At 39.5% G+C, this 26,911-nt stretch overlaps 1 protein-coding gene across 2 annotated transcripts in view; it reads left to right on the forward strand.

The window, feature by feature from the left end:
- The window catches only part of CDCA2 (cell division cycle associated 2), a 43,456-nt gene extending 16,955 nt beyond the window's left edge, over window positions 1-26,501 (forward strand). For both annotated transcript variants that reach the window (XM_019966378.2, XM_070794945.1), the window contains 9 exons: window positions 1,311-1,398; window positions 2,484-2,692; window positions 3,487-3,571; window positions 4,210-4,427; window positions 9,386-9,464; window positions 10,862-10,950; window positions 11,787-11,924; window positions 22,325-22,499; window positions 25,135-26,501. In XM_019966378.2, coding sequence (XP_019821937.2) covers window positions 1,311-1,398; window positions 2,484-2,692; window positions 3,487-3,571; window positions 4,210-4,427; window positions 9,386-9,464; window positions 10,862-10,950; window positions 11,787-11,924; window positions 22,325-22,499; window positions 25,135-26,351 — 2,298 coding nt within the window. In that variant the 3' untranslated portion in view covers window positions 26,352-26,501. The remainder of the gene's footprint in view (window positions 1-1,310; window positions 1,399-2,483; window positions 2,693-3,486; window positions 3,572-4,209; window positions 4,428-9,385; window positions 9,465-10,861; window positions 10,951-11,786; window positions 11,925-22,324; window positions 22,500-25,134) is intronic.
- Window positions 26,502-26,911: the final 410 nt, after the last annotated feature.

Below are 26,911 nucleotides of genomic sequence, written 5' to 3' on the forward strand. Positions count from 1 at the left end.
CTGTAGGCAGTAGACATATGAGCATCTTACTTACATAGACCTGGTAAATGAGGTGATGGTTACACTTGGGCTGTACCCCCAAGGTCTGGGGTCTGTCATGTCTGCGTTTAACACCGGCTGGAAAGCAAGGTGTCATTTAGCAATTTTTCTCTTCCTCTCCCCACTTCTTTCAAGTAGCCATAGGGGTTTTTTTGTTGTTGCTTATAACTGCCTAGAGGCTGTCAACATCATCAAAAGATGATAAGCAACACGAGTTCAATAATACTGTTGCAGATCCTTGCGTGTGTGCGTGCTTAGTTGCATCAGTCACGTCTGACTCTTTGAGACCGTATGGACCATAGCCCACAAGGCTCCTCTGTCTGTGGGATTCTCCAGGCAAGAATACTGAAGTGGGTTACCATGCCCTCCTCTTGGGGGTCTTCCCGACCCAGAGATCAAACCCACATCTCTTACGTCTCCTGCATTGGCAGGCAGATTCTTTACCACTAGCACCACCAACCTGAGGATCCTCGACCTTCACACAAGTGTAAACAGGTAGCTAGTTCTCTCATGACCCTGAGTTTTGCTTTGATACAGTAGGTTCCTGTTTCTTTAGTGAGAGAAGACACCTTATGCCAGTAGAGTGGAAGCTTTTTACCTTGCACCTTCTCTGTTATGTAGCTCCAGCACATGTCCTGTTGATCCTGTCTAGACTGGCTTAATAGATGTTTGCTGCCCATTATGGTCAACCATCAGGACCCATGAGTTTCATGTGTATCTCAGAGTCGCTTATAATCTCTGCTCTCTCTGCCCTGTTCTAGTTGATATGAAATCATCTGATGGTAATTTTTTAATCAGAATTTTGATTAATTTTTGGACACATCATGATTTAGAAATGGTTTCCCTATTAATAGGAGTGTGTTTTCTACCCTGACCATTAATGGTTTTCCCTTTCTAGCTTTTGATATCTTCTGTTGTTTGATTAGTAATTTTGTTTTTCATTATTTTGAGAATTTCCTCTTTAAGGAAAGTAGTTAACATAGTTTTCTAGACTTCAAACAATAAGGCAGCAAAAACTATGCCCTGTGAACACTTCCTAGGGAATTGAGCATTGTTGGATTGGATGTTTAGGAGTCAGTGAGAATGAATACTCTGTTTTTAGTTTTATTCCTACATACTTCTGTAAAAATTAACTAGATAATGAAGTGATGTATTGATTGATTTAACATCAGATTTCCAGATAATCTGTAATGCTAACTCACATCTTTATAAAAATAGTAATCCTATAAATAATAAAATTTAATACTTCTTCACTGTTTTTGCCCCCCAAGAAATCTTCTGCATCTGGTTTAAATCTACAGTGTGGATGTTTAATGAATGAGTCTCCTCTACTTTCAGAACTTACAGAGGCTTCAAGTGGTAAGTATGACTTTTTTCCTTGGTACCTGTGCTGATTCACCCATGAAATGTTTTTTCAGTAGACATTTGTGGTTGATTTACTTATATGTGAACATTTGGACACACTGAAACCATTCCTTGCATTTTAGGAGCTCATGGTTTAGTAGAAATGTTTTAGAGCTCTTGTTGTATGAGAGATGACGTACTGCCCTTTTACAGGCACAGCCAGCTCCTTCCTTCTGCACCTCCCAGTTCCTATACTTTATGTTGTCTCTTTGTTCTCAGGCCATGGAGGCTTTGACTGTCATGTTTATCACTGTATCTCTTAAGCACCCAGAATCTATGTGTTACGTGTCAGTCAGCAGGCAGTGGTCTTCTATGAGAATTTGCGGGGGATCCTTGGCTTGTTTAACTGCACGTGAGGGCTTCCCTGGTGACTCAGTGGTGAAGAAGCTGCCTGCCAGTGCAGGAAACACAGGTTCGATACCTGGGTCAAGAAGATCCCCTCGAGGAGGAAATGGCAACCCACTCCAGAATTCTTACCTGGGAAATCCCATAGACAGAGAAGCCTGGTAGGCTATAGTCCACAGGGTTGCAAAGAGTCAGACATGACTTAGCAGCTAGACAACACAGAATGTGAATTGTTTTATTTAATAATCTTTCTCTTCAGCATCTTGTCCTCTCCCTCCTACCAGGCTGACATCCTAAAAATGCTTCTGTTTGCAGCACTAAAATTGGTCAAGATTCATTGTCTAGCTCAGGTTAGTTTCATGATGGCCATCATAAGTGTCATGAGTGGAGGCAGGTTAACAGTTAATAGCTGAGCCAAGGATTCCTCTTTAACTTTGCATGGAGCCGAAATACCTTCCTTACCTTTTCCCTCAGTAGTTTGATTTGAACTAAAAGCTGTGACCAGTGCCACTTTTCTCTCTTTTTTTTTCTTTGTATTTCCAAATGAAATCCCAGATGTTACACTCTAAGCAGGATGTCTTAGGGTTGAATATCTGAGGAGCATGTTCCTCCCTTTGCAAATACACACTACCTTTGGTGTAGAATGGACTGATTCAGACGTCTGACCCCCTCATGGTTACAACTCTGTGTTGTAGGAATCCAGGATGCTGCCTCCGTAGAAGAGAGAGGATCCAATGATGCCGTTTCAGTTGATAAATGTACAGAAGTGAGCACAGACACAGCTCCCGAAGTCAGGTCCCTGGTTACCCCACTGTGCCAGAAGGACCTTCCGTCCTCCAAGACGTTTGTCCTACGTTCTGTACTGAAGAAACCCGCTGTGAAGCTGTGTGTAGAAAGCCTGCAGGTCAGTAGAAAGCTACACCTCCTAAAGCAAATCGAATAAAGACTGCTTTTGGTTCCCATAAGTACCTCTGAAATATTATGTCATACTGGCCTAATGGAAAATGTCTCACCATAATTTTTTTTGCCTCCTCTTTCTCACTTGTAGTAGCACTGGGCACTTTCTTTTTGCTCTTTACTTTTTTATTTACACTCAGTGTGGAATATAGTTTGTTGAAGATTCCACATGCCTCCTGGCCAAAAAAAAAAAACACAAAACACAAAACATAACAGAAGCAATATTGTAACAAAGTCAATAAAAACTTTTAAAATGGTCCAAATAAAATAAAAATAGTGCACATTAAAAAAAAAAAAAAAACCAAAAGCCAAAACACCGTATTATGCTATTTACATACTTGTTTTTTTTCTTGTTTTGGGGAAAGTCTTATACTTCAGATCATTTATACAGTATACCTCAGTTGACACTGTCCAGAGTACACTGTAATTCTGGCCACTCATATTTTCCTTAACTTCATTTGCCAGATCCAAAAGGAGGAAATGAATTTAGCCCACATTATGGATTCCTGTTTTTTCATTTTGGCTTAAAACTACTTACTAGAGTAATAACTAGGAAACCCAGTTTTTCTTTGTGGCTAATATCATGGTATTTAAGTTAGATCAATTATGAAAGTAAAGGTAATCTGCAGTACTGTATAGTATCTATCCTTGGCAGAAAAGGAATTCCAAGTTGCCATTCTTAATGACTGTGTATGTGTATTTATAAATGTAAAATTATTCATGGTTGTTTATTTTGTTTAGGAACACCTTGACAACCTCTATAATGATGAGACTTGTCCAAGCTTAACCTCCAGTCTTGCAAACAGTTGCAAAGAACAAACAGCAGGTAAGAACTTCAGGTTTATTTTGAAGCATGTGGATATAATTTTCTTGTTATTAAAAACATCTGAGATAGTCTGTGATATTTTCAATGACCTGCTGATGCCTGATGCTTCTGAAATTACCTGGGAATGAAGATAACTTGAGAGGTGGGGGATGGAATCTCTCTAGAGAGTCTCAGAATTGGTTCTATCCACTTCATCTATCCATTTTTGTATAATGGTGAAATTTGTAGAGGAAATGATATACCATTCTTGTCATCTAAATTCAGCATACAAAATTTACTTAAATTTTATTACCACATTTTAATTGGAAATATTGTATATCTCTTCCATTTTAAACTTTTTTCCTCTCTACAAACTATGTTTTGTATTATATGAATAGCCAATCCAGTGATGTTAAGATTCTAGTATATGCCTTTTAGATAAGAAATGTAATTATCTACAGAAGGTCAAGAAAATTGTGAAGTACTAGCCTTTCCAGTGCGGGAGACCTGGGTTCGATTCCTGGGTTGAGAAGATCTCTTGGAGAAGGGAAAGGCTACCCACTCCAGTATTCTGGCCTGGAGAATTCCATGGACTGTATAGTCCATGGGGTCGCAAAGAGTCAGACACCACTGAGTGGCCTTCACTTTCACTTTCACAGCCTTGCCAAATACAAAGAAGAGGAAGAGAGTTACTTTCGGAGAGGACCTAAGCCCTGAAGTGTTTGATGAATCTTTGCCAGCTAACACTCCACTGCGTAAAGGACAAACACCTGTCCGTAAAAAGGATTTAAGTAGCCTCAGTCCCCCGCTACTTGAACAGTCTCCAGTTCCTGAGTGGTTACCTCAACCAAATTTTGATGACAAGGAAGAGAATCTTGTAAGTATGGAAAGTGTGAAACAGACTTGTTTCTGTTTTCATCATACCTCACCTATTTGCATGAGCAGTAATTATGCTTTGAAATCATGAAACAAAATGAATAGTGGGTCATGATATAAGTTAATGCATTTTCTAGCTAGATTACTACCAGTTTTCTCCTGTTAAAAACAATAACTTCCATGACTCCTTGAACATAGCATATTTCTTGGGACCTTACTGATTGTAAGATGTGCCGTTCTTTGAGAAAAAATGCTGAAAGTTAAACTGACACACACCATGTGCTCAGATTTCAAAGGTGTTAAGATGTGAAAGAGCAACAATCTTAGAATCAATATATTATAAATATAAATTGTTCTTCTAAATTTCTACAGGTAGGATAACTGGATTCAGGAATATGAACAATTTTCGAATTTTTTTATACATAGTGCTAAATTAGCATTCAGAAAGTATGTACTTGTTTGAACTCACAGTACTATAAGTAATCCTATTTTATTATATCTTTGTAAACCCTGAGTATTAACTGTACTTTTTTTTTTTAATAGCTTAATAGGAGAAAAAGATGACTTGAAAATTTTGTTAGTGAGGTTCGAACATTTTCACATGTTTGTAGGCCATTTGAATTTCTTAGAATTACCTATTAATTTTACTTACCCATTTTACATTGGGACTGTTTTTCATTCTCTCTCGCTATTATACCTTGAAATAAGAATATTCTGCTTTTGGCCAAGATGGAGTAAGAGGGACCTAATTTATATTCCCGTGAAAAAGAACTCAAAAGCCAAAGAAAAAGATAAGAAACAGTGGTTCACAGACAGTGGCTACTGGAAGCACAGACAGTAATCCCTGGGTAACAGGGGAGGTAAACCTCATGAGAGCCCCATCTTGCTGCTGGGGCTGGATTTCCAGGCTGCAGCACAGGGAGACGTTACCTCGACGGAGCCTGGAAGTCTCCCTGAGTTGAGAAGATGGAGTTTGGGCCTGGGAAGGTGAAGGAGGCTGGAGTTCGCCAGGTAAAATACCAGAGAAGAGACTTGCACAGAGAGAACTCTGGAGATCTGCTAAGGGTCAGTGCTGGTGTACATACCTTTGTGAGTAAACTGCCACAGGCCAGGGAGGAATCGCTGAAATGAGCAGAAGGAAATGCCTAGAGCTCACACAGGGCTTCCCAGGTGGTACTTGTGGCAAAGAATGCACCCGCCAGTGCAAGAGATGTTAGAGACGTGGGTTCAGTCCCTTTGTCGGGAAGACCCCGTGGAGGGAGGGCATGGCAACCCACTCCAGTATTCTTGCCTAGAGAATTCCATGGACAGAGGAGCCTGGTGGGCTACAGCCCATAGGGTCACAAAGAGTTGAACACGACTGAAGTGACTTAGCATGCATGCACATAGGCCAGGAATTGTGTTCACACCAACCCTCGTAGCAAAATCTTATAATTCATAGGGTGTTAGATGCTCAGAGTATTGACTCATTAAATGGAGCAGAATTAAAACTAACAGCCAACTTGTATTCATGTAGCTGCATTGCATAATTAAACCCAAGAATATAAGAAGTACTTTCAGCAACTGTGAAGCTGTGGAGATCCGACCCAGGTTACAGGCATCAGATGTAATTGTCCACCAACCCTTCACCCCTCCTCTGAAAGCCCTCAATAAAATGGTTTGATCCTTCCCACCAAAACAAAACTACCTAGCACCAAATAACATTAAATTCAAAATGTCTGGCATTCAAGTAAAAATTAGTAGTTGTGTAGGGAACAGTGCCATAATGAGGGGACAAATCAATCAGTAAGAATAGACCCAGACATGATACCTATGGTAACATTTGTGGAGAGACAAGGAGTTATTTTAACTATATTTCTTGTGCGTGCAATAATGTGAGAAAAGATTGAGCTTAAGAACACAAAAGATAAAGCAAAGACCCAAATCAAATTCTATACGTTAAAATCTCCAGGAATAAAAAATGTATTGGGTGAGATTAATAGCATATTAGAGACTGCAAGAGAAAAGATCAGTGAATTTGAAGATGTAGCAATAGAAATTATTCTCAGTGACACAGAGAAAAAGACTAAACAAGAATAAGCAGACAATTCATGATCTGGGACAACTTCAGGTGGTGTAATATGCTTGTAATTAGGGTTCCCAAAGGCGAGGAGATAGTGAAAGGAACAGAAAAAACATACTTGAAAAGCAATGGCTGAAAAATGTTCAGATTTTTTAGAATTAGAAGCCCATTGATCCTAAAGTTCATCAAATTCCCAGCACAGGAAACGTAACATACAGAAAGCTTAAAATCAGAAGGGAACTACTTGAGTAATCTTACCTTGAGAACCCCATGAACAGTATGAAAAGGCAAAATCAACAATAAATGGCCTCAAAGGAGCCAGAGAGGAACAGACACCTGACATAAGACAAAATAGAAGAGAGGCAGCTGCAGATTTCTTGCTGGAACTATGGGAACCAGAAGTCAGTATAGCAACGTCTTTTAAAGATGTATTTAAGTACTTAGAGCAAAAAAAATAAATACAAAATACCTGTCCATTGAGAATTCTCTATCCAGTGAGACCGTCTTTCAAAACAAAAAGTGAAATAGAGGCTTTTTCAGACATAGGAAAGTTGAAATAATCCTATTACCATAACAGGTTAGCCTTAGAAGTATTAAAAAGGAAGCCCTTTAATCAAAGGAAAAATAGTTCTGCATGAAAATCTGCATCTACACAGGAATGAAGAGCACTGAAAATGCTAAATATTTGGGCAGATATAACAGACTCCTTCTTTTTAATTAGTCTTCATAAGGACAATTGTTCAAAGCAAGAGTAAGAACAATTTTTTGTTTATATGCAACCAAATTAGCATGGTATCAAGGTAGGGAGAGGTTCTTAGGCTATAAACAAAAGTGGAATAAGTTAACAGATATAAACCACAGTAAAATGACAAAAATACGTGGGGGTACAACTAAAGCCATGCCTAGGGAAATTTTTAAAAATTAAAGGCTATATTTGAAAATGAAAGGTCTGAAATTAATGATCTCAGGCTCCACTTTAAGAAACTAGGAAAAGAAAATCAAACTAAGATAAAAGAAAGAAAGTAATAAAAATAAGTGTAGGGCTTCCCTGGTGGCTCAGTGGTAAAGAATCTACCTGCCAATGCAGGAGACAGATTCTATCCCTGGTCCAGGAAAATCCCACATGCCGCAGAGCAGCTGGGCCCTAGCACCACAACTATTGAGCCTGAGCTCTAGAGCCCAGGAGATGCAGCTGCAGAGGCCTAAGCTCCCTGGAGCTTGCACTTTGCAACAGGGGAGGCCACCGCAGTGAGAAACCTGTGCACCACAACGAAGAGTGACCCCCGCTCACTGTTAACCAGGCGAGCAGCAACAAAGACCCGGCACAGCCAAAAATAAATAAAATTATTTTTTTAAAGTGCAGAAAATCAATGAAATAGAGAACAGAAAAACAATAGAGGAAAAATCATTGAAATCAAAAGATTATGCTACAGAAAATAATGGTAAACTTCTAATCTGACTGTTCAGGAAAAAAGAGGATACTCGTTACCAATACAAGGAATAAGGGAGGTGACATAACTAATTTCCTAATAATCGATAAATTGAAAGGGTAATAAAAATATTATGAACAACTTTATATTATGCCAGTAAATTCAAGAACTTAAGCTACATTCCTTAAAAGACACAAACTGTTAATTCCACTCAAGAAGAAATAAGTGGTGTCATTAGCCCTGTATCAACTAGAGAAATTAAACTGTAAGTAAAACCTTCCCGCAAAGAAAATTGCATGTCCAAATGACTTTACTAATGAATTCTATCGTTTAAGGAAGGTGCCATACTAATTCTGCCTCAGTCAGTCAGTTCAGTTGCTCAGTCATGTCTGACTCTTTGTGACCCCATGGACTGCAGCACGCCAGGCCTCCCTGTTCTTCACCATCTCCCAGAGTTTGCTCAAATTCATGTCCATCGAGTCAGTGATGCCATCCAACCATCTCATCCTCTGTCAGCCCGTTCTTCTCCTGCCTTCAGTCTTTCCCAGCATCAGGGTCTGTTCCAATGAGTCTGTTCTTCTCATTGGGTGGCCAAAGTATTGGAGCTTCAGCGTCAGTCCTTCCAATGAATATTCAGGACTGATTTCCAATTGAGTTGAGCCTGCTTCCCAATTCATCACTGTCAGCTTTAACCTGATACCATAATCAGACATTATAAGAAAAGAAAACTTACAGTGCAGTATCCTCATAAACATATTAATATGCAAAAGGGAATAAATTATGAATAAGTAAGATTTTTATCCCCAAAAGGCAAAGTTGGTTTAATATTTGAAAAGCAGTCTATGGAATTCACCATATTAACAGAATAAAATAGAAAAATGATATGGGCTTCTTAGTAGGTGGAGAAAAAGCATTTGATAAAATCCAGCATTGATTTCTGATAAAAAATTCTGAGCACACAGGTGATAAAGGAATTTATTTAACCTGACAGATTTTATCTGTGAAAAATTAACAGCTACCATTATACTGGCTGTGTAAAAGAAAAGATTTCACATCTGCATTTATATTTGCCTTGAAGCTTGCCTGAAAAATACTGTAATGTTAGATTGTATTTGTTAATAGATTTTCTTACTTTATCGGGGTTAGGATATGGGACTTCAAATGATTCAAAAGGTAACTTATTGGTGGATCATCAATGCCTACCCTTCACTTAAAAGTTTTATTATTATTTTGGTGGATTATAGTTAGTAAATGTGGTTTCCTTTAGGATGATTGTAAATATTATAAAACATTATATTTATATTATCTTATTTTGCTTTTTGTAATTTAGTTAATCCCTTATTGATTTCCTATCTTTATACTTATTACAATTTGTTCTACAAAGATATATCTTATTTTCTTTGGGGCACATTTTTTATATGTCCACTGAATTTAAAGATATCTAATTTCTACCCTTTTTTTGTTTAGGAAAACATAGAGCCTCTTCAGGTTTCGTTTGCCGTTTTGAGTTCTCTTAATATGTCTTCAATTGCTGAGACTCTTTCAGGTAGTAACTTTTAAATAATCATAAATATTATTAAATGTATGTATATATGAAGATCTCCTTAATTTTAAATTTTTATTTTTATTATGATCATAGTTGATTTTTTAAAAAACCCAAATAGTATACAAAAGCATATAAGAAATCTCATATCCATGTCATTCCATTCTGAGTCGCATACTTTATAATCACCCACACATTACTTCCTTCAGTGGGTAGCCTCATTTTTTTAAGTCACTGCGAGCAGAGGAGCTGCTCTCTCCACTCTTAAGGATTCACAGTGAACTCCTTATCAGGTTGCACAATTGAAAAGATAAGGATTGTAAGCATCATTTGTAAATATACAAAACCGTTCATCAACATGACATTTTGTACACACATATATTCCAAGGTTTCTGGCTTTTTTTATGATCATGACAAGGCAACAAAGATCTCTCTGTGCTTTTCTGACAAACCAGGACTTGGCTGGCAAATATGGGCAGAGCAGGTAGGGTGGGAACCATTATTCATGTCTCTCCCCTAGTGGACATCCTTTAATGGGTCACCAACATATCTTCTTGCCTCTCGGACACAAACTGATCTCATTAGCACAGAATCCAAAATGTGGAATGTTAAGTTACTAATAGAACTAAGTTGGAATCATAGTCTATCGTCTTCCAGAGCTTATACTCTTCGACGTGCTTCACTGCCTTCTCTTTATACCATCAAAAGTGATCACATTTCAATTTTTTGAACTTTGTGAAAGTACTTTAATGTTTTAAAATTTTTTTTGAATCTCAAAATTTATTTCTCATGGTAATTAACATTTATGTTCAGATATGGGCTTCCCCAGTGGTTTAGCAGTAAAGAATCTGCCTGCAATGCAGGAGATGCAGGTTCAATCCCTGGGTTGGGAAGATCCAGGGAGAAGGAAATGGCTACCCACTCCTGCATTTTTGCCTGGGAAGATCCCATGGACAGAGGAGCCTGGCGGGCTACAGTCCATGGGGTCGCATAGAGGCAGATACAACTTAGTGACTGCTGCTGCTAAGTCACGTCAGTCGTGTCTGACTCTGTGCAACCCCATAGACAGAAGCCCACCAGGCTCCTCTGTCCCTGGGATTCTCCAGGCAAGAACACTGGAGTGGGTTGCCATTTCCTTCTCCAGTGCATCAAAGTGAAAAGTGAAAGTGAAATCGCTCAATCTTGTCTGACTCTTAGCTATCCCATAGACTGTAGCCTACCAGGCTCCTCCATCCATGGGATTTCCCAGGCAAGAGTACTGGAGTGGGGTGCCATTGCCTTCTCCGAACTTAGTAACTATTAAAAGCAAAATTAGTATTCAAGAGTATCCAGTGTTTCCAAGGCAGCGGATCTAAAAGTTTTTGTGAGCTTCCCTAATCTTGCTATATCTTGCTCATTAGGCACTGATACCTCTGCCTCTTCAAGTAACCACGAGAATATAGCCCCCTTCAGAGTCGGTAGAGCAACGCGGACCTCTGACAGAAGAAGCGTAAGTGCTTGTGTTTGTTTCTAAATGTTGCAGTAGCTTTTTTTTTTTTCTGTTTTCATGATCAAATGACTTATTGGTTAAATCTTGGTTTAATCGATGTTTCAAGAGCTAATACCTTATCCTACCTACCATGTAACCCAGGGTGATGCTGTTTTCCTGATGTGATCTTAATTCTGTGAGAAGAAAAATACATTAAAACAAGATGATTTCAGAGTGTGTATTCATGTGGAAGGTCATCTGTTTAGAAAGTTTCTTTGGGATCTCCATGGTTTTATTATTGCATCAAAGTGCAAAGCAGAGAAGAGTAGCATGTAGTTAACAATCGGAAAATGACGTAACTTTTCCTAAACTACATTCCACTGTTTTCAATGTGATCATAACTCCCATTGAGTGCATGTCTTCTGTGATTTTATTAAATTAGTTGAATTTGGATTTTTGTCTACAGCATCATAGTGCATAAACATATAGCATACTGATAATATTTTTTGCTCATATTTTTGGATGATAAACGCAGAAGTCAAACTTAGATAATCTAACAGTTCATTATTTTTCTCCCTCATAACCCATCAGTAGTTAGGTACTGATACTAAATTATAGGTGTTCAGTAGGTACCTGAGACAATTATTCTTTTTATTTTTTTAAATTTTATTGAATTCTATCTAGTTGATTTACCATGTTGTATCAACTTCTGCATGTTAATACTATTAATATTGCTATATTAACTTCTGCTGAAATGGGATGTAAAGTGGTAGAATCCACAGGGGAGGGAAAAGACGTGAAATGAAAACGTAACTGCCTGTGTTTTACGGTAGCCCTGCTTTCAATTTTCTTTCTAGAAGTTGATCAGTTTTTCACAAGAGAGTGTTTGCAACTTACTCAATGCAGAAGCTCAGCCTTGTAAAGAAAAGAAAACTAATAGGAGGAAGTCTCAAGAAAGCAAGCATGCAGACAAAGTCCTTCCACGAAAGAATCGGGTGAGTGTGTGTTTAAAGATGTAACGAAGAGTAGACATAGTACATTTGTTTGTGGTGTGGTTAGGAAAACACACATTTTCTAGTTAACATGGGACCAAGAGTATTAAAAATCAAGTTATCATAGAATAGAAGGGGCCGTAAGAGATTATATACTCAATTGTGCGTTACCCAAAAGCCATTTTTGCATTGTCTTCATTGGGTTGCGTTGTGTACACCCAGTGCTGGAAATCACCAACTCGAATGTGGAATTGATTCTTACCTTTGAATCTGGTCTAGTCTCACTATACTGTCTTACGGGAATCCTCTGAGAGAATTTCTCAGGGATGAGTGTGCCATCTGTCACTTGTTTGACTTGGCTGCTGCCAGTGGGTTGATGGATGACCTTCCGTATTGAAGCAAGAATTCAGAAATTAGCTGTCTTCCTCCACTCCTGGAGGCTATGTCGGCTCATGACATCACTGTTTCTTTGTGGAAGGCGGATCTAGCACTTTAACCAGGGGCTCCCCACTTCAGTGACTGGCCCCTCCCCTGTCACATCCACAGCTTGTTGGTACCTAAGACCTTTGTATGTCCCCCTCTCCACCCCCAGCCTCCTCTCCACCCAGCGTTCTCAAGCCATCTTACTCATACCTCCTCTAGTGTTATATTTACTCTTAGGCTTTCAGAAGTCCTATGATTTCATTTCCTATGTTTCCTCATTCATCCTAAGCCGTGTAAGCTGTTTTCAACACACTTGTCAGTAATCTTGGGTCTTCATCCCTTTCATTCTGCTTCCTTCCTGGAAGCAGAATGCCATCTGTCCCCTCTGAATGCCACCATTGTCCCCTCTCCCATTCGACATTGCTGCTGGAGAGCCTCACGGGCCACTGCAGAGTCACTGTGTCAGATGTTATTATGTTAATAATTCTTCCATTATTTTTCCAGCATTTAGGTTACTAAGTTGTAACCTAGTGACTAAAATCCAGTGTGTCTTTGAGATCTTGTTCCTACTGTCTGGCCCCGCAGCATTTGACAAAACTGAGATCTCTCCTGTATGGTCTCTATTAAAGGTTTGTGTCCTTCCACCCATTCCTAAATGTTTATGTTACCCAGAGTTCTATTTTACTCTCTGACCTTTGAAACAGCTTATTTCCTGGGTGGTTTCATGTGTAACACAGTTGACAACACTCATATGTTTCCTGTCTATAAGTATAGGTTCAGCTACCTACTAGGCATCTTTCCTTAAACTACCCTGCCAACACTTCAAAAACCAACATTTCCATAACGAAACTCATCCGTTTAGACTCTGGAAGTTTAGTTTTTTAATGTTACTGGAGGAGATACTTTAGCAAAATGAGGACGTAAGCTTGAGAATTCAGGATACATAATAATAATGACAGAGAACAGAAATCTCTGATCATAGCTGTTCAGTCAGCCTGGAAGAGCAATCAACCCAAATTTGAACAAGAAAAGAGTGCTCTGGGAGTGGGGGTGGGGGGGGGGTGTCTCTGAAGGGAAGAAGAAAAAGGCCTGTGATTGAGCAAATGAAAGTTGTGCCGTATAAGAAAAAAAGCTCATTCTGTACCATCCCAAAGAAAAGTCTGTATGTAGGAAGGAGTTTTGGAGCAAATAGAAAGCAAACTTTATGGAATTCCCTAGTGGTCCAGTGGTTAAGACTTCACCTGTCAAGCAGGGGACACAGGTTCCATCCCTCATCCAGTAAGATTCCACATGTCTGGGGGCAACTAAGCCCATGTACCACAACTACTGAAGCTCAAGGACTCAAGACCCATGCTCCGTAACAAGAGAAGCCACTGCAGTTAGAAGCCCACTCATTGCAACCAGAGAGTAGCCTCCACTCACTGCAACTAGAGAAAGCCCACGTGCAGCAACAAAGACCCAGCACAGCAAAAATAAATTTTTTTTTTAAAACAATAGAAAGGGAACTTTAATAAGTGTGATTTCAACCAACAGTAGGGTGTAAGAAAAAGTGTATTTTTTATGTTCCTGGGTGGCTCACTGGTAAAGAATCCACCTGCCAGTGCAGGAGTTATGAGAGCCTAGCAAGCTACATTCCATGGGGTCGCAAAGAGTAGGACACAACTTAGTGACTAAACAACAACAAGCCACCCAGTCTGCAGTATTTTGTGATGGCAGCTAATATGACAAACCAATATATTGCCTTTTATCTAAGAAAGTAGGGAGCATTAAAAAAAATTGTGTGTGTGTATATATGACTAACAATAATAACGAGAAAACATAGAATAGATCAAAAACTAATAAAACCTGGTTACCTGTAGGGAGAAGAGACAGAGGAGGGAACAGAAAGGAAAAGGCTAGATTTCCCTGAATATGTTTTTTCCTTTTAACTTTGAACTGTAAATGTTCTGCATGATTATGAAACAATTATAGTTCAATTTTTTAAAGTTGTTAAACAAAATGAAACAAATTGATGTAACTGTAGATCAAGTCAGTGGCTTAACCTCATAAATTTTTTTCAGGATCAGAAATGTGAAAATTCCAAATAGGATGTACATTGATTTTGTTGTTCAGTTGCCAAGTATGTCTGACTCTTTGCAAGCTCATGGACTGCACCTTGCCAGGCTTCCCTGTTCTTCACTATCTCCCAGACTTTGTTCACATTCGTGTCCGTTGAGTCAGGTGATGCTATCTAACTATCTCATCCTCTGCTGCCCCAGGAACAAAAATAACTGCAGAAAAACTTAAACAATAACACTCACTGATAGAAGAATTTACTCTACAATGAAGCAAATAAGAAAGGATTTGTGTATGCGTGTCTTTTTTTTTAACTGTCATTAAGAACCCAGAGCAAATAGATGAGGAAACAATGGAAACAGTGACAGACTTTATTTTCTTGGGCTCCAAAACCACTGCAGATGGTTACTGCAGCCATGAAATTAAGACGCTTGCTCCTTGGAAGAAAAGCTATGACAAACCTAGACAGCATATTAAAAAGCAGAGACATTACTTTGCCAATAAAGGTCCGTCTAGTCAAAGCTATGGTTTTTCCAGTAGTCGTGTATGGATATGAGAGTTGGACCATAAAGAAGGCTGAGCGCCAAAGAATTGATGCTTTTGAACTGTGATATTGGAGTCCCTTGGACTACAAGGAGATGAAACCAGACAATCCTAAAGGAAATCAGTCCTGATTATTCATTGGAAGGACTGATGCTGAAGCTCCAATACTTTGACCACCTGATGCCAAGAGCTGAGTCATTGGAAGAGACCCTGATGCTGGGAAAGATTGAAGGCAGGAGGAGAAGGGGACGACAGAGAATGAGATGATTGGATGGCATCACTGACTCAATGGACATGAGTCTGAGCAGACTCAAGGAGATGGTGAAGGACAAGGAGGCCTGGCGTGCTGCAATTCATGGGGACACAAAGAGTCAGTCACGACTGAGTAACTGAACAGTAGGAATCCAGACTCTTCACTGGAAATAAGATAAACTTTAAAATCAAATTCAAAACCTTGTTAGACTAAATTTGAATTTAAAATATCATGAACACATGCTTTTACCATTTAAAACAATTCTCTAGCTCTTTCTGTTCATAAATTGTAGAAGCACTGAGCCTCCTTTGTACCTACATTGCCATGTCTACCATCTCAACTGAAAGGGATTGATATTACCTTAGTGAAATGACCACTTTCAGATTTACAGCAGCAAATGCAGAAAATGAGCGCAGATCTGGAGCAGTGTGCATGCAAGGATGCCTAAGAAACTTCTGGGGCCACATTAAAGGACACACAATCATTTTGAAGGGTCCTCTGCTGACCAAAGGTAGGACAGTGTAGCCATCAGACATATTGATTGCAGTGGTTTGAAACAGAAACATCAAATAGGAAAAAACACTTAATTTCCTCATAATGAAAACCTAACCACAAAGGAGAGATAAGAAAGCCTTCTTCAGCGATCAGTGCAAACAAATAGAGGAAAACAACAGAATGGGAAGGACTAGAGATCTCTTCAAGAAAATTAGAGACACCAAGGGAACATTTCATGCAAAGATGGGCTCAATAAAGGACAGAAATGGTAGGGACCTAACAGAAGCAGAAGATATTAAGAAGAGGTGGCAAGAATACACAGAAGAACTGTACAAAAAAGATCTTCACTACCAAGATAATCACGATGGTGTGATAGCTCACCTAGAGCCAGACATCCTGGAATGTGAAGTCAAGTGGGTCTTAGAAAACATCACTACGACAAAGCTAGTGGAGGTGATGGAATTCCAGTTGAGCTATTTCAAATCCTGGAAGATGATGCTGTGAAAGTGCTGCACTCAATATGCCAGCAAATTTGGAAAACTCAGCAGTGGCCACAGGACTGGAAAAGGTCCGTTTTCATTCCAATCCCAAAGAAAGGCAATGCCAAAGAATGCTCAAACTACTGCACAATTGCACTCATCTCACACGCTAGTAAAGTAATGCTCAAAATCCTCCAAGCCAGGCTTCAGCAATATGTGAACCATGAACTGCCAGATGTTCAGACTGGTTTTAGAAAAGGCAGAGGAACCAGAGATCAAGTTGCCAACATCCGCTGGATCATGGAAAAAGGAAGAGGGTTCCAAAAAAACATCTATTTCTGCTTTATTGACTATGCCAAAGCCTTTGACTGTGTGGATCACAATAAACTGTGGAAAATTCTAAAAGAGATGGGAATACCAGACCACCTGACCTGCCTCTTGAGAAACCTGTATGCAGGTCAGGAAGCAACAGTTAGAACTGGACATGGAACAACAGACTGGTTCCAAATAGGAAAAGGAGTACATCAAGGCTGTATATTGTCACCCTGCTTATTTAACTTCTATGCAGAGTACATCATGAGAAACGCTGGACTGGAAGAAGCACAGGCTGGAATCAAGATTGCCAGGAGAAATATCAATAACCTCAGATATGCAGATGACACCACCCTTATGGCAGAAAGTGAAGAGGAACTAAAAAGCCTCTTGATGAAAGTGAAAGAGAAGAGTGAAAAAGTTGGCTTAAAACTCAACATTCAGAAAACGAAGATCATGGCCTCTTGTCCCATCACTTCCTGGGCAATAGATGGGGAAACAGTGGAAACAGTATCAGACTTTATTTTTGGGGGCTCCAAAATCACTGCAGATGGTGATTGCAGACATGAAATTAAAAGACACTTATTCCTTGGAAGGAAAGTTATGACCAACCTAGATAGCATATTCAAAAGCAGAGACATTACTTTGCCAACAAAGGTCCATCTAGTCAAGGCTATGGTTTTTCAGTGGTCATGTGTGGATGTGAGAGTTGGACTGTGAAGAAAGGTGAGTGCCAAAGAATTGATGCTTTTGAACTGTGGTGTTGGAGAAGACCCTTGAGAGTCCCTTGGACTGCAAGGTGATCCAATCAGTCCATTCTAGAGATCAGTCCTGGATGTTCTTTGGAAGGACTGATGCTAAAGCTGAAACTCCAATACTTTGGCCACCTCATGCGAAGAGTTGACTCATCGGAAAAGACTCTGATGCTGGGATGGCTTGGGGGCAGGAGGAGAAGGGGACGACAGAGGATGAGATGGCTGGATGGCATCACCAACTCGATGGACATGAGTTTGGGTGAACTCCAAGAGTTGGTGATAGACAAGGAGGCCCGGCGTGCTGCAATTCATGGGATCGCAAAGAGTCGGACACGACTGAGTGACTGGACTGAAATGACCTGAACCACCAAACTTAAAGGTCACCGTAGCAGCTGTCTAGGACATCAATTCTTATTTTCGGGTTTTTTCATTTTGGAAAGCTAGAAGATAAAATTTGAGCTATGTTTCAGGTAAATAGTTTATAAGGGAAAGCTCTTAGGGATAGTTGTCACTAATCAAAAAGATCTGTTCACAAAAGCTGTTGAATGTTAGGAAGACGCTAATGGGGGAGCCGGAGGTCATAGGCACCTGAAACCACTGGTCATTTGTAGTGCCATGCAGGGGGAGAAGGTGGGCCTACTGGTGCAATGAGGGCATTTACAACCTTCCATGAGATGCTTTTTCCTAAAAAGATCAAAGCTGTATCTAATTAAGCCTGGATCTAATATCTGGTTGATAGGAAGTATCAGGAGATAGATGAATATAAAGACATACTTGAGTACAGTCACCCAAATCCAGAGCTTGGTGGCCACTACATGATAATATCTTAAGGACATTCACCACATAAATGGCAGGGGTATAAGCCATAGAACAGAGAAAATCTCAACCAAATGACATGTGTGGAGACCTTGTTCAATCCTGATTTGAACAGTTGTAAAAAGACAATTAAGGGCCACTTGGAGAAAGTGGAACTCGGAGGAAATATTAGGGAAAACTGCTATCTGGTTTTTTTTGCACCTAAGTTTTTATTTTGAGATCATTTTCAAGATGCATGCTGCTATCAGAAAAACTAGAAAGATCCCAGCTACCCTTTGCCCAGCTCCCTCCATGGTGACATTTTGCAAAACAGTTGTACAGTATCACAGTGGTAAGATAACAAAATACAGTCAAGATGCAGGACGTTTCCATTGCTGCAGAGATCTCTTCTGGCTTGTAGCTCTATCCTCTTCTCACTGCCTCCCCCACCTTAACCCCCCAGCAGCCAGTCCTGGAGGGTTAAGGACCAGTCTGTCCTCTACTCCTTTCATTTTGTCATTATGTTCATAGACTCATATTTTAGGTAACCTTTTGGGACTGGCTTTTTCACTCAGCATCATTCTCTGGAGATTTGTCCAGATCTGTGTATATCAATAGTTCCATTTATTGCTGACTAGTATTTGTCATTTTAGAAAAAGGTAATCATTTCATAATATATATACTTATGTGTATTCCTTAAACCTGCATAATGTTATACGTCTGTTACATCTCAAAGCTGGGAAAAATAAATAAAAGTTCATTGTACAAGAGGAAAAAAATGAGCAATAAAATACAATGCCAAATAATAGAATGTTTCTTTTTTTTTGTTTGTGTGTGGGGGGAAAAAAAGAAGCCCTTATCTCTTAGAGATATTGTAGGATTTTCAGATGAGATGATGTTGTGTCTGGGATTTGCTTTAAAATAATCTGAGCAAAGGGAGTTATAAATGAATCATGATTTCTATGTTAGTAATTAGAGGAGTTAGCTGTTGGGAACATGGGATTCAAGGTCCTATTCTCTCTTCTTTTTGAGTGTTTGAAACTTTACGTTATTAAATGTTAAAAATACAGCAATCCGAGTCCCTTTTTTAGAGAGATGGAGCCAGCTACAGGAACTAAAAATGAGCCAATAAATAAGTAAATGGCAGGGACAGAAAAATGTTTGCTTTTCACCAGGAGCTTTCCTGTTCAGTTTGATGTGTTGCTCTGTACCTGAATTATTTTAAAATAATTTTAAAGTTACTCTAAAACAATTTAATTGTGCAAATAATAGAAGAAGTAAGCACTTCTGTTGCATGACCTCGTTCCCTGTGTGAGAAGAAATAATGGTGATTGGGGAGTAAATAGAATCCCATTAAGCATAATATCTTGAGTTGTCCTTTGTCTCCAACTCCTAAACCAGTCTCATCACATGGCTTCCTGAGGATTCCAATTGCTTAGCTTCCCAGGTGGCTCAGTGGTTAATAATCTGCTTGCCAATGCAAGACATATAGGAGATGCGGTTTGATCCCTGGGTTGGGAAGATCCTCTGGAGTAGGAAATGGCAACCCTCTCCAGTGTTATTGCCTGGAAAATCCCACGGACAGAGGAGCCTGGCAGGCTACAGTCCATGGGGTCGCAAAGAGCTGGACACAACTGAGTACACATGCACTCACATCTCTTGTTTGTTAGTCTAAAGAAGGCTTTTTGTATTGGAGTAAATTCAGGTATTGATAAAATTCTAACCTTTGTAGACAAAACCTTCTTGTGGGTAAGATAAGCATTGCTAGGTATGTTTTCGTGACAGACCACAGGTTTTCTTTTTTTTTAATTTTTATCGGAGTGTAGTAATTTTACAATTGTGTTAGTTCATCTTTACTTTTTTCTTTTTGGGTGGTGTCCTTCTCTTGGTCCATGACTGTGAAAAAACAATACTAGTCTTTCCTCGTGTTCGGCAAATTTTATGTTTAACTGTACTTTTCCTTTCTCATTCATTCATTAGTTCATTTATGTTTCTTGAGAAGCCACTAAGATCCAGGCACTGTTGGAGACAGTTTATATAAACAAAGATTTCCAGAATCCTATTAAAAGGGGGTTTACTTGAGCCATGAATCAGAAACTGTCCTGATGACATTGATCATAGTATACTAACCAACGCAGTAGGGCTGAGGTCACACGGTAACACTAAGAGCATAATTTAATGTTATAAATACTTCCTCCCCTATCAGTATTCAAAGTAGTAAGAAGAAAAAGAATAACTAACACATAGCCTTTCCTATGAATCAAGCCATACTTTAACCATTTCACATGTATTGATATAATGCTCACCACAGCTTTCTGTGGTATGTGCTTTTGTGGTTCCCATTTTGCAGATGAGAAGACTAAGGTACAGAGAGGTGAGGTAAGTTGCCTAAGATTACAAAGCAGTGAGTGAAGTGTCAGAGTCGGGATTTGAACTGAAGACAACTGGCACAAAGCCAAATATTTCTCTCTTGCAACTTAGCTATGGAACCCAAGTAAAGATTTTTCTCTTCGTTTCCATTTCCGTTGACCAAACTATTATTTTCCCAACTGTTCCTTGGAAATCAACAGATGTTCCCTGAAAAAAAAAAAATATTTCGTGGAAAAATATTTAAGCCAGCATTTTTCTAATGTATATAGAGGTTATTTATACTGAGTACTTCTCAGAGAATTTAGTGTTCAGTGTATATTATAAATCACCAAGAGGACCGTTTATCTTTTACAGTTCTAAAATTACTTTTTCCTGGAATGTTTTTTTCTTGTTTTGTTTTTACAGGATATGTATAGAAATCTCAAGGAACATAAAGTTCCGTGCCATTTCTGTACTCTTAAATGTCTTCCACTCTTCCACACCATTCACTTCTGTGCTGTTACCTAAGTACTCTCTCTCAAACGCAGACTCAGATGTTTCCACTCTCTAAGTCACCATGTGGTGAACCCTCATTGCTTTTGGGGTATATTCATTGCATTGAAGGACCTTGCTGGCTTTGTTGGCCTCTTCTGCTGCTTCTTTGTGGGTCAGTGGACCATGAACAGCTCCTCCTCTGCTCTGTGCTGCCTCGCTTAGATCTGTTCCCTCTGCATTTGCTTGAAAAGCCTTTCTTTGCACTCCCATCATCAACCGAAACAATTCTCACTTGTTTAAAATTTGGCTTAGACATTCCATTTCCTGTGGACCCTGTCTTGAAAACCTCCTGTAGGCCAGGTCTCCGGCTTCTCAGTCTATGTAGAGTCTTTCCTGGTCTGTATGTATGTATTACAGTTACTTGCCATTAAACCAAGAGTTCCCTAAAGACTTGTTTTTACATCTCATACCTAGCAAATTATTACCTGCACAAAGCAGTTTCTCCATAAATATTTGAATGGATGCCATTTTCCAGAAGCTCTAACTGTTAGCAATGTATTCCTTATGTTGACCTAAAATCTGGTTCTTTCCAGTATTATCACATTGAATATATTTCATTATTTTTGCTCATAACAACCTAATAATACTGTATTATTTCAATACAGTATTTGGGTTCCCCTCAAGTCTTCTCCATGCGAAACTTATTTGTTTATTGTTTTTATATTTTTATGAGCTATATGCCTAGAAGTGGTATTGCTGGAATATCCATATGAAACTTTTTTAAACAATAGAGCATTAGTGGTCAGTTACTGATAGGCAGTCAGAATTGAACACTGCATTCCAGATAGTATTAAAGCAGTTTTAATTTTTATAGAAACCCACATGTTTTCTATCAGTTATTACCAAACCTTTTTTCCCTCATCTTCTGCTTATGCTTATTGAATTCCATCTTATTTTGACCTGATCATTTTAATCTTGATTAGATCGTCTCTTGTTTGAAGCAGCTTTGCGTTATCTTCAAATTTTATGTACACACCTGTTGTTTCTTCATCCACATCTCGGAACAGAAAACGGTTTTCCATAGTTTCCAATAGAGAACTCATTCTAGGTTAATCCTGAGTCATCCTAACCACATCCTGGTTACAGTTCCTCTTGTCTTCAGTCTGTCCAGTTCTACAGCACCTCACCTGTTTTTCACTTATCCAGAACTTATTTCAGCACATGCTTTGTGGAAATACAGACCGTGACTCTACAATTCATAAATTGAGTTCAGCTTTTATTTTAGTTGACACCTGTAAACTACCTAGCCCCTTCACCCTGACTCAAGTTTCTCAAGTTTTAAATGGAATAACTAGTCTTAAGTTTTTCTATAAAAATTTAATTTGAGGGTCAGAAGGGTACGTGGTGCTCCATCCTTCTCAGTGACGGCATTCTAATACATTTTCTCAGGTTTTAAAAGGTTGCAAAAAGAAGAAAGGAAAGGGAAAGAGAAAAGGTGTCCAGAAGTCTCTATATGGAGAAAGAGACCTTGCCTCTAAGAAGCCGCTCCTGAGCCCTATCCCTGAGCTGCCGGAGGTCTCTGAGACGCCATTGGTTGGGAGCCTCGTTCGGAGGACGTACCCAGGTAGCCTGCTGTCACCACTGTATCTCTTCTTCCTCTCTGTTGCCATTTCACTCTCTTTTTTTTCCCCTTTTCTCTTCATTGTGTCAAGAATACATAAATTTAAAACAGCAACTTTCCCTCCTATTCCCACAAGAATGTTAAGAAGCAGTGGGCAACTTCCCTGGCGGTTCAGTGGCCAAGACTCCAGGCTTCCAATGCAGGGGGCGTGAGTTTGATCCCTGGTCAGGGAACTAAGATCCCACATGCTACAAGGTGTGGCCAAAAAAGCGTGTTTTTGTTGTTGTTGTTGTTGTTTTTTAAAGCAGTAGTTCTTTAACTTTCAGATCACCTAGACCCTTTTCAGAATCTGCTGGACAGTCCCTCTCCCCAGAGAAACTCAGACACAGTAGATTGCATATAATTTTAGGGGAAAGAATTTCCTTTTACCCTGTCTTTGCTTTTTAAAGCATTTTGGTAAAGCAAAATGAATTCTGAGTGGTGGTATATTCCATTGCTGAAAGTCAACAAGGTGATGGCTCAGTAATAGTGTATCTTCTATGAATTAAAAATAAAATTAAAACAAACAAATAAAAAACTTGCCCTGAAAAAACTTCAGTAGAGTTGGCACTGCTAAACATCTTCTGGAAAGACTTATAAATCAAACTTGATTACTTGGAAAATTTTGTTGAAAAGGAAGATTAAGTCTGTTGATACCCTGATAAAAATTGGATTGGAGTTACATCTGGTTGGTTAATGCTTGAGTTTCAATCGACTAAATCATCCTGAAAATTGAAAATGAGTTCATTTGGTGCGTGAATTTTGTATGGAACCAGTTTTAAAATAGTTTCCTTTGTCACTCATCAAATATTTATAGCCTACATTCCATTTGCAACATACTATAAAGGATCTATCGTAGAGTCAGGGGTGAATATGGTACATGTCATTATGGACTCTTGGTGTCTGCTTCCCAGGTAGCACTAGGGGTAAAGAATCCGCCTCCTAATGCAGGGGACAACGGGATGGAGACACAGGAGATATGGGTTCAATCCCTGGGTCGGGAAGATCCCCTGAAAGAGGAAATGGCAACTCACTCCAGTATTCTTGCCTGGATAATTCCATGGACAGAGAAGCCTGGCAGGTTACAGTCCACAGGGCCACAAAGAGTCAGACACACTTAGCAACTGAGCACAGTGCTGCTTAGCCTTTAGGACTTAGCCAGGCTGGCTGCATTCCCAGGAAAACTCTTTGTTCACATTATACCTTTACCACCTGGTTTATAATGATCTGTCCACCATCTTCCCCTGCAAGTTTTCGTTCCCATGAGCCTGGAAACTAAGACCTATTTTCATTATATCCCCAGTTCCTCATAGGGTTTTTCTAAAGGCATTTGAACAGTGACTGTTAGTGCATATCTTCCATCATGCATCCTATTAGAGAATTTCTTTTCAAAAATACCTGAAGCTTCTTTTTTAATCTGTAGGTTTCATCTGCTCTGAGGGTCTGAAGCCATCTCTCCGTCCCTCTGTCTCTCTTCTTCCCTCCATCCTTCTCCCCTGCCTTTCTTTTCTAGTATGTTAATCTCATGAAAAATACACAAATATCAATGTTTTAAAGTTATTTAAAGAGCCCAATTGACATATGGGTTGGTTGGCACCAAGGGGCTTCTGTCCTCTGTTATCTCTAGCTTTCCGTGACATGATTGTAAGTACCCAAGTCAGGGTTGTATAAATACCTTTTCAAACTGACAGGTTGTTTTGTAGGTTTGGGGCTCAGCTTATGTTTTTATCTTTCAGTTTCAATTTTGTTTGAAACATTTTTTTATACACATTTGACTGACCAATTAAAAACTTTATTATCTGCAATAACCAGAGAGATGACTTCTCATGGTACTGAGCTTGAGAGTTCACAAAGCCTGGATTCACTTAGGCTGTATTATGCGACCTGAAAACCTTGATGTGTTTTTCACCTGTGATGTAACACCAGGTGCCAGAAACACACGGCAGGCTCCAGATGACGCATCTTCTTGGAGGGTGAATTATAGTCAGAGATGGACATGGAATGGGGGGGATTTCTAGAGAATGGAAACCAACAGGGCTGTATTTGAGGGTATGGTGCAGTTCATGTTAATTTTTTAACACAGGGCATACAACCGGAGTGTCTTCAGAAGTACCCTTTTAACGAAGTCCTCAAATGCCCCCAGAATTCCAGATTTTCTCTTTTCTATTTCAAGGGGGAACACAGATAGAAAACTTCCCAAAGCACAGTGTTGCCCGTTTTCAGTAATTCATTTTTCGGGAAATGGAAAATGTGTCTGCCTCACGCTAACTGACCTTGTAGGATGGGAAGCACATTAGAATAGAGGAAGCCATTTCAGATACAGTTCTCATTTCCCTGGTCTCGGGTTGTGTGCTTTATTAATTCATGCATTAAGTACATATTTTCTTAACCTGTAGGTTGAGGAAGAACTGAGCAAGACAGACTGCTGACAGATTGGGAGGGGGTGCGGTGGGCAAGCACAGGGTGGTATTTGTAGGTCTTGTGACTTTTTGAAAGCTTGAAATGCAGACAGATACAATTTGGCACCTGTTTTGATTTGTGAAAGTTTATTTCCATTGTTGCTTTTTAATTCAATTTAACCTTATTTACATACCCTTAGATGATTTCAACTCAAATGGTAAATTTGAAGAAATGATGCTTCCAAAGAGAGAAAATCTTTTGTCTCAGGACCCAGAAGATTGGCAGGTGATTCAAGGCTTTAATAAAGACAATGCATCTGAATCCTGCAGCTCTGACATGAAAAGTTCCTCATCTTTTAGTAATGCTACTTTTGAGCAAGATGCAAATATAAACTCTATAGAAATGGATGAAAATGAAAATATCCCAAAAGCAATTACTTTGGAAAGTGAAAACGAACGAAAAACCGGGACTGAGTGTGAAAACAGCCATATTTCTTGTACTTTAGTGACTGTAACACCCGTTGTATCGGATAATCCAAAACCCGATTTTCCCCTGCAGTCCCAAGAACTTTCTGCTGCTGGTCAAAATGTGGAAAACCTCTTTCAAATAGTTAAAATCTCAGAAGATATGAACATCAAATGTGAAAAACAGAGTGGCTTCTCAGTCATTCCAGAAGACAAACTACAGACTGAGCATCTCATACCCGATTCACAAAAAGAATGTGATTGTTCAGAAGATGTCTTAACTGACCAGAGAAAAGTAAGTAAAAGTCAAGGTGAGGATTTGGGACGAAACTCCGCAGCCAGTTGCAGTGGTGTAAGTGACAGAGAAAGAAAATACAGAGGACACTCTGTGGGTGGTTCTGATGGGCCGGGTTTACATTTGGAAAGAACCAACAACCTCCAACCTTCCTACAGCATGAGCAGCTTGGTAGAAATTAGTTTAGAAAATTCCGAACTGTGTAAAGATTTATCTGATTCCATTGAGCAAAGCCTTCAGAGAACAAAGAGCGAAACCAAAGTAAGACGCAGCTTGAGGCTGCAGAAAAGTTTGGAAAGCGAAGGAGGGCTCGTGTGGGTTTCACCTCCACCGCCTCCTGCCTCCTGCACTTCACAGAGAACCAAGAGGAGAACAGTAGGTACTCTTGACAGCAGAGGCTTCGAGCCTGTGTCCTCCAGGCAGGATCCTTGCACGCTGCCCTCCACATCAAGTGAGGAGAACGGTGAGGGCTTTACCGCTGCTCCTGATGCCAGTTTACCTGGGAAGAGGAGGAGGAGAAGCTTCTGTACCTCTACACTTGCCAATCCTAAAAGTACCACCCAGTCAAGAGGCTGCAAAAGAAGATCCTTTCTCGGCCAGAAGAGAGAGAACACGCTCCAAGAGACCTCGAGAGAATCAGACCTATCAGAGAACTAAAGCAGTCACTGACACTGCCAGCAGAGCAGTTAGGCAAGAGAGAAGGTAACCCACCATTCATGCCTGAAAGATTCTTTCATCCAGTTCCCATCTTTGTTCAACCTCAATGTTTTAAAAGTTTCCAATAAAATCATTTGAGTTGAACCTACATTTAAGGAGAAATAAGTGAATTTCTTCATCCTTCAAACCTAAATACATCCTCCCCTCAAAGGAGAAATGTTTTGTTGGTATTCTGTTAAAAAGGATCGGTTTCAGACCCAGCAACTTATCTCTTGAGTTTTATTTCATGTTGACACATATTTACCACTGAAGCTTTAGAGTTTCTGTTGTGAAAAAGCATCTTCTCATCCACATAAAACAAGAACTGACTTGTTTTATGTGGATGAGAAGAGTTTTGGTTTGATTTTTTTTCTTTAACAAATTAATGCAATGACTGTAACTTTCTGAAAGTTGAAGGTTATATAAGGTTGAAAACTTAAAGCGGCCTGAGGTGTGGGGTATATTTTGTCTTGAAATATTGCCCCCAAAAACAACTAGGAAAGATGGAAATGATAAACTTG

Source organism: Bos indicus, chromosome 8 (genome assembly GCF_029378745.1).
Source record: "Bos indicus isolate NIAB-ARS_2022 breed Sahiwal x Tharparkar chromosome 8, NIAB-ARS_B.indTharparkar_mat_pri_1.0, whole genome shotgun sequence".
Lineage (NCBI taxonomy): Eukaryota > Metazoa > Chordata > Mammalia > Artiodactyla > Bovidae > Bos > Bos indicus.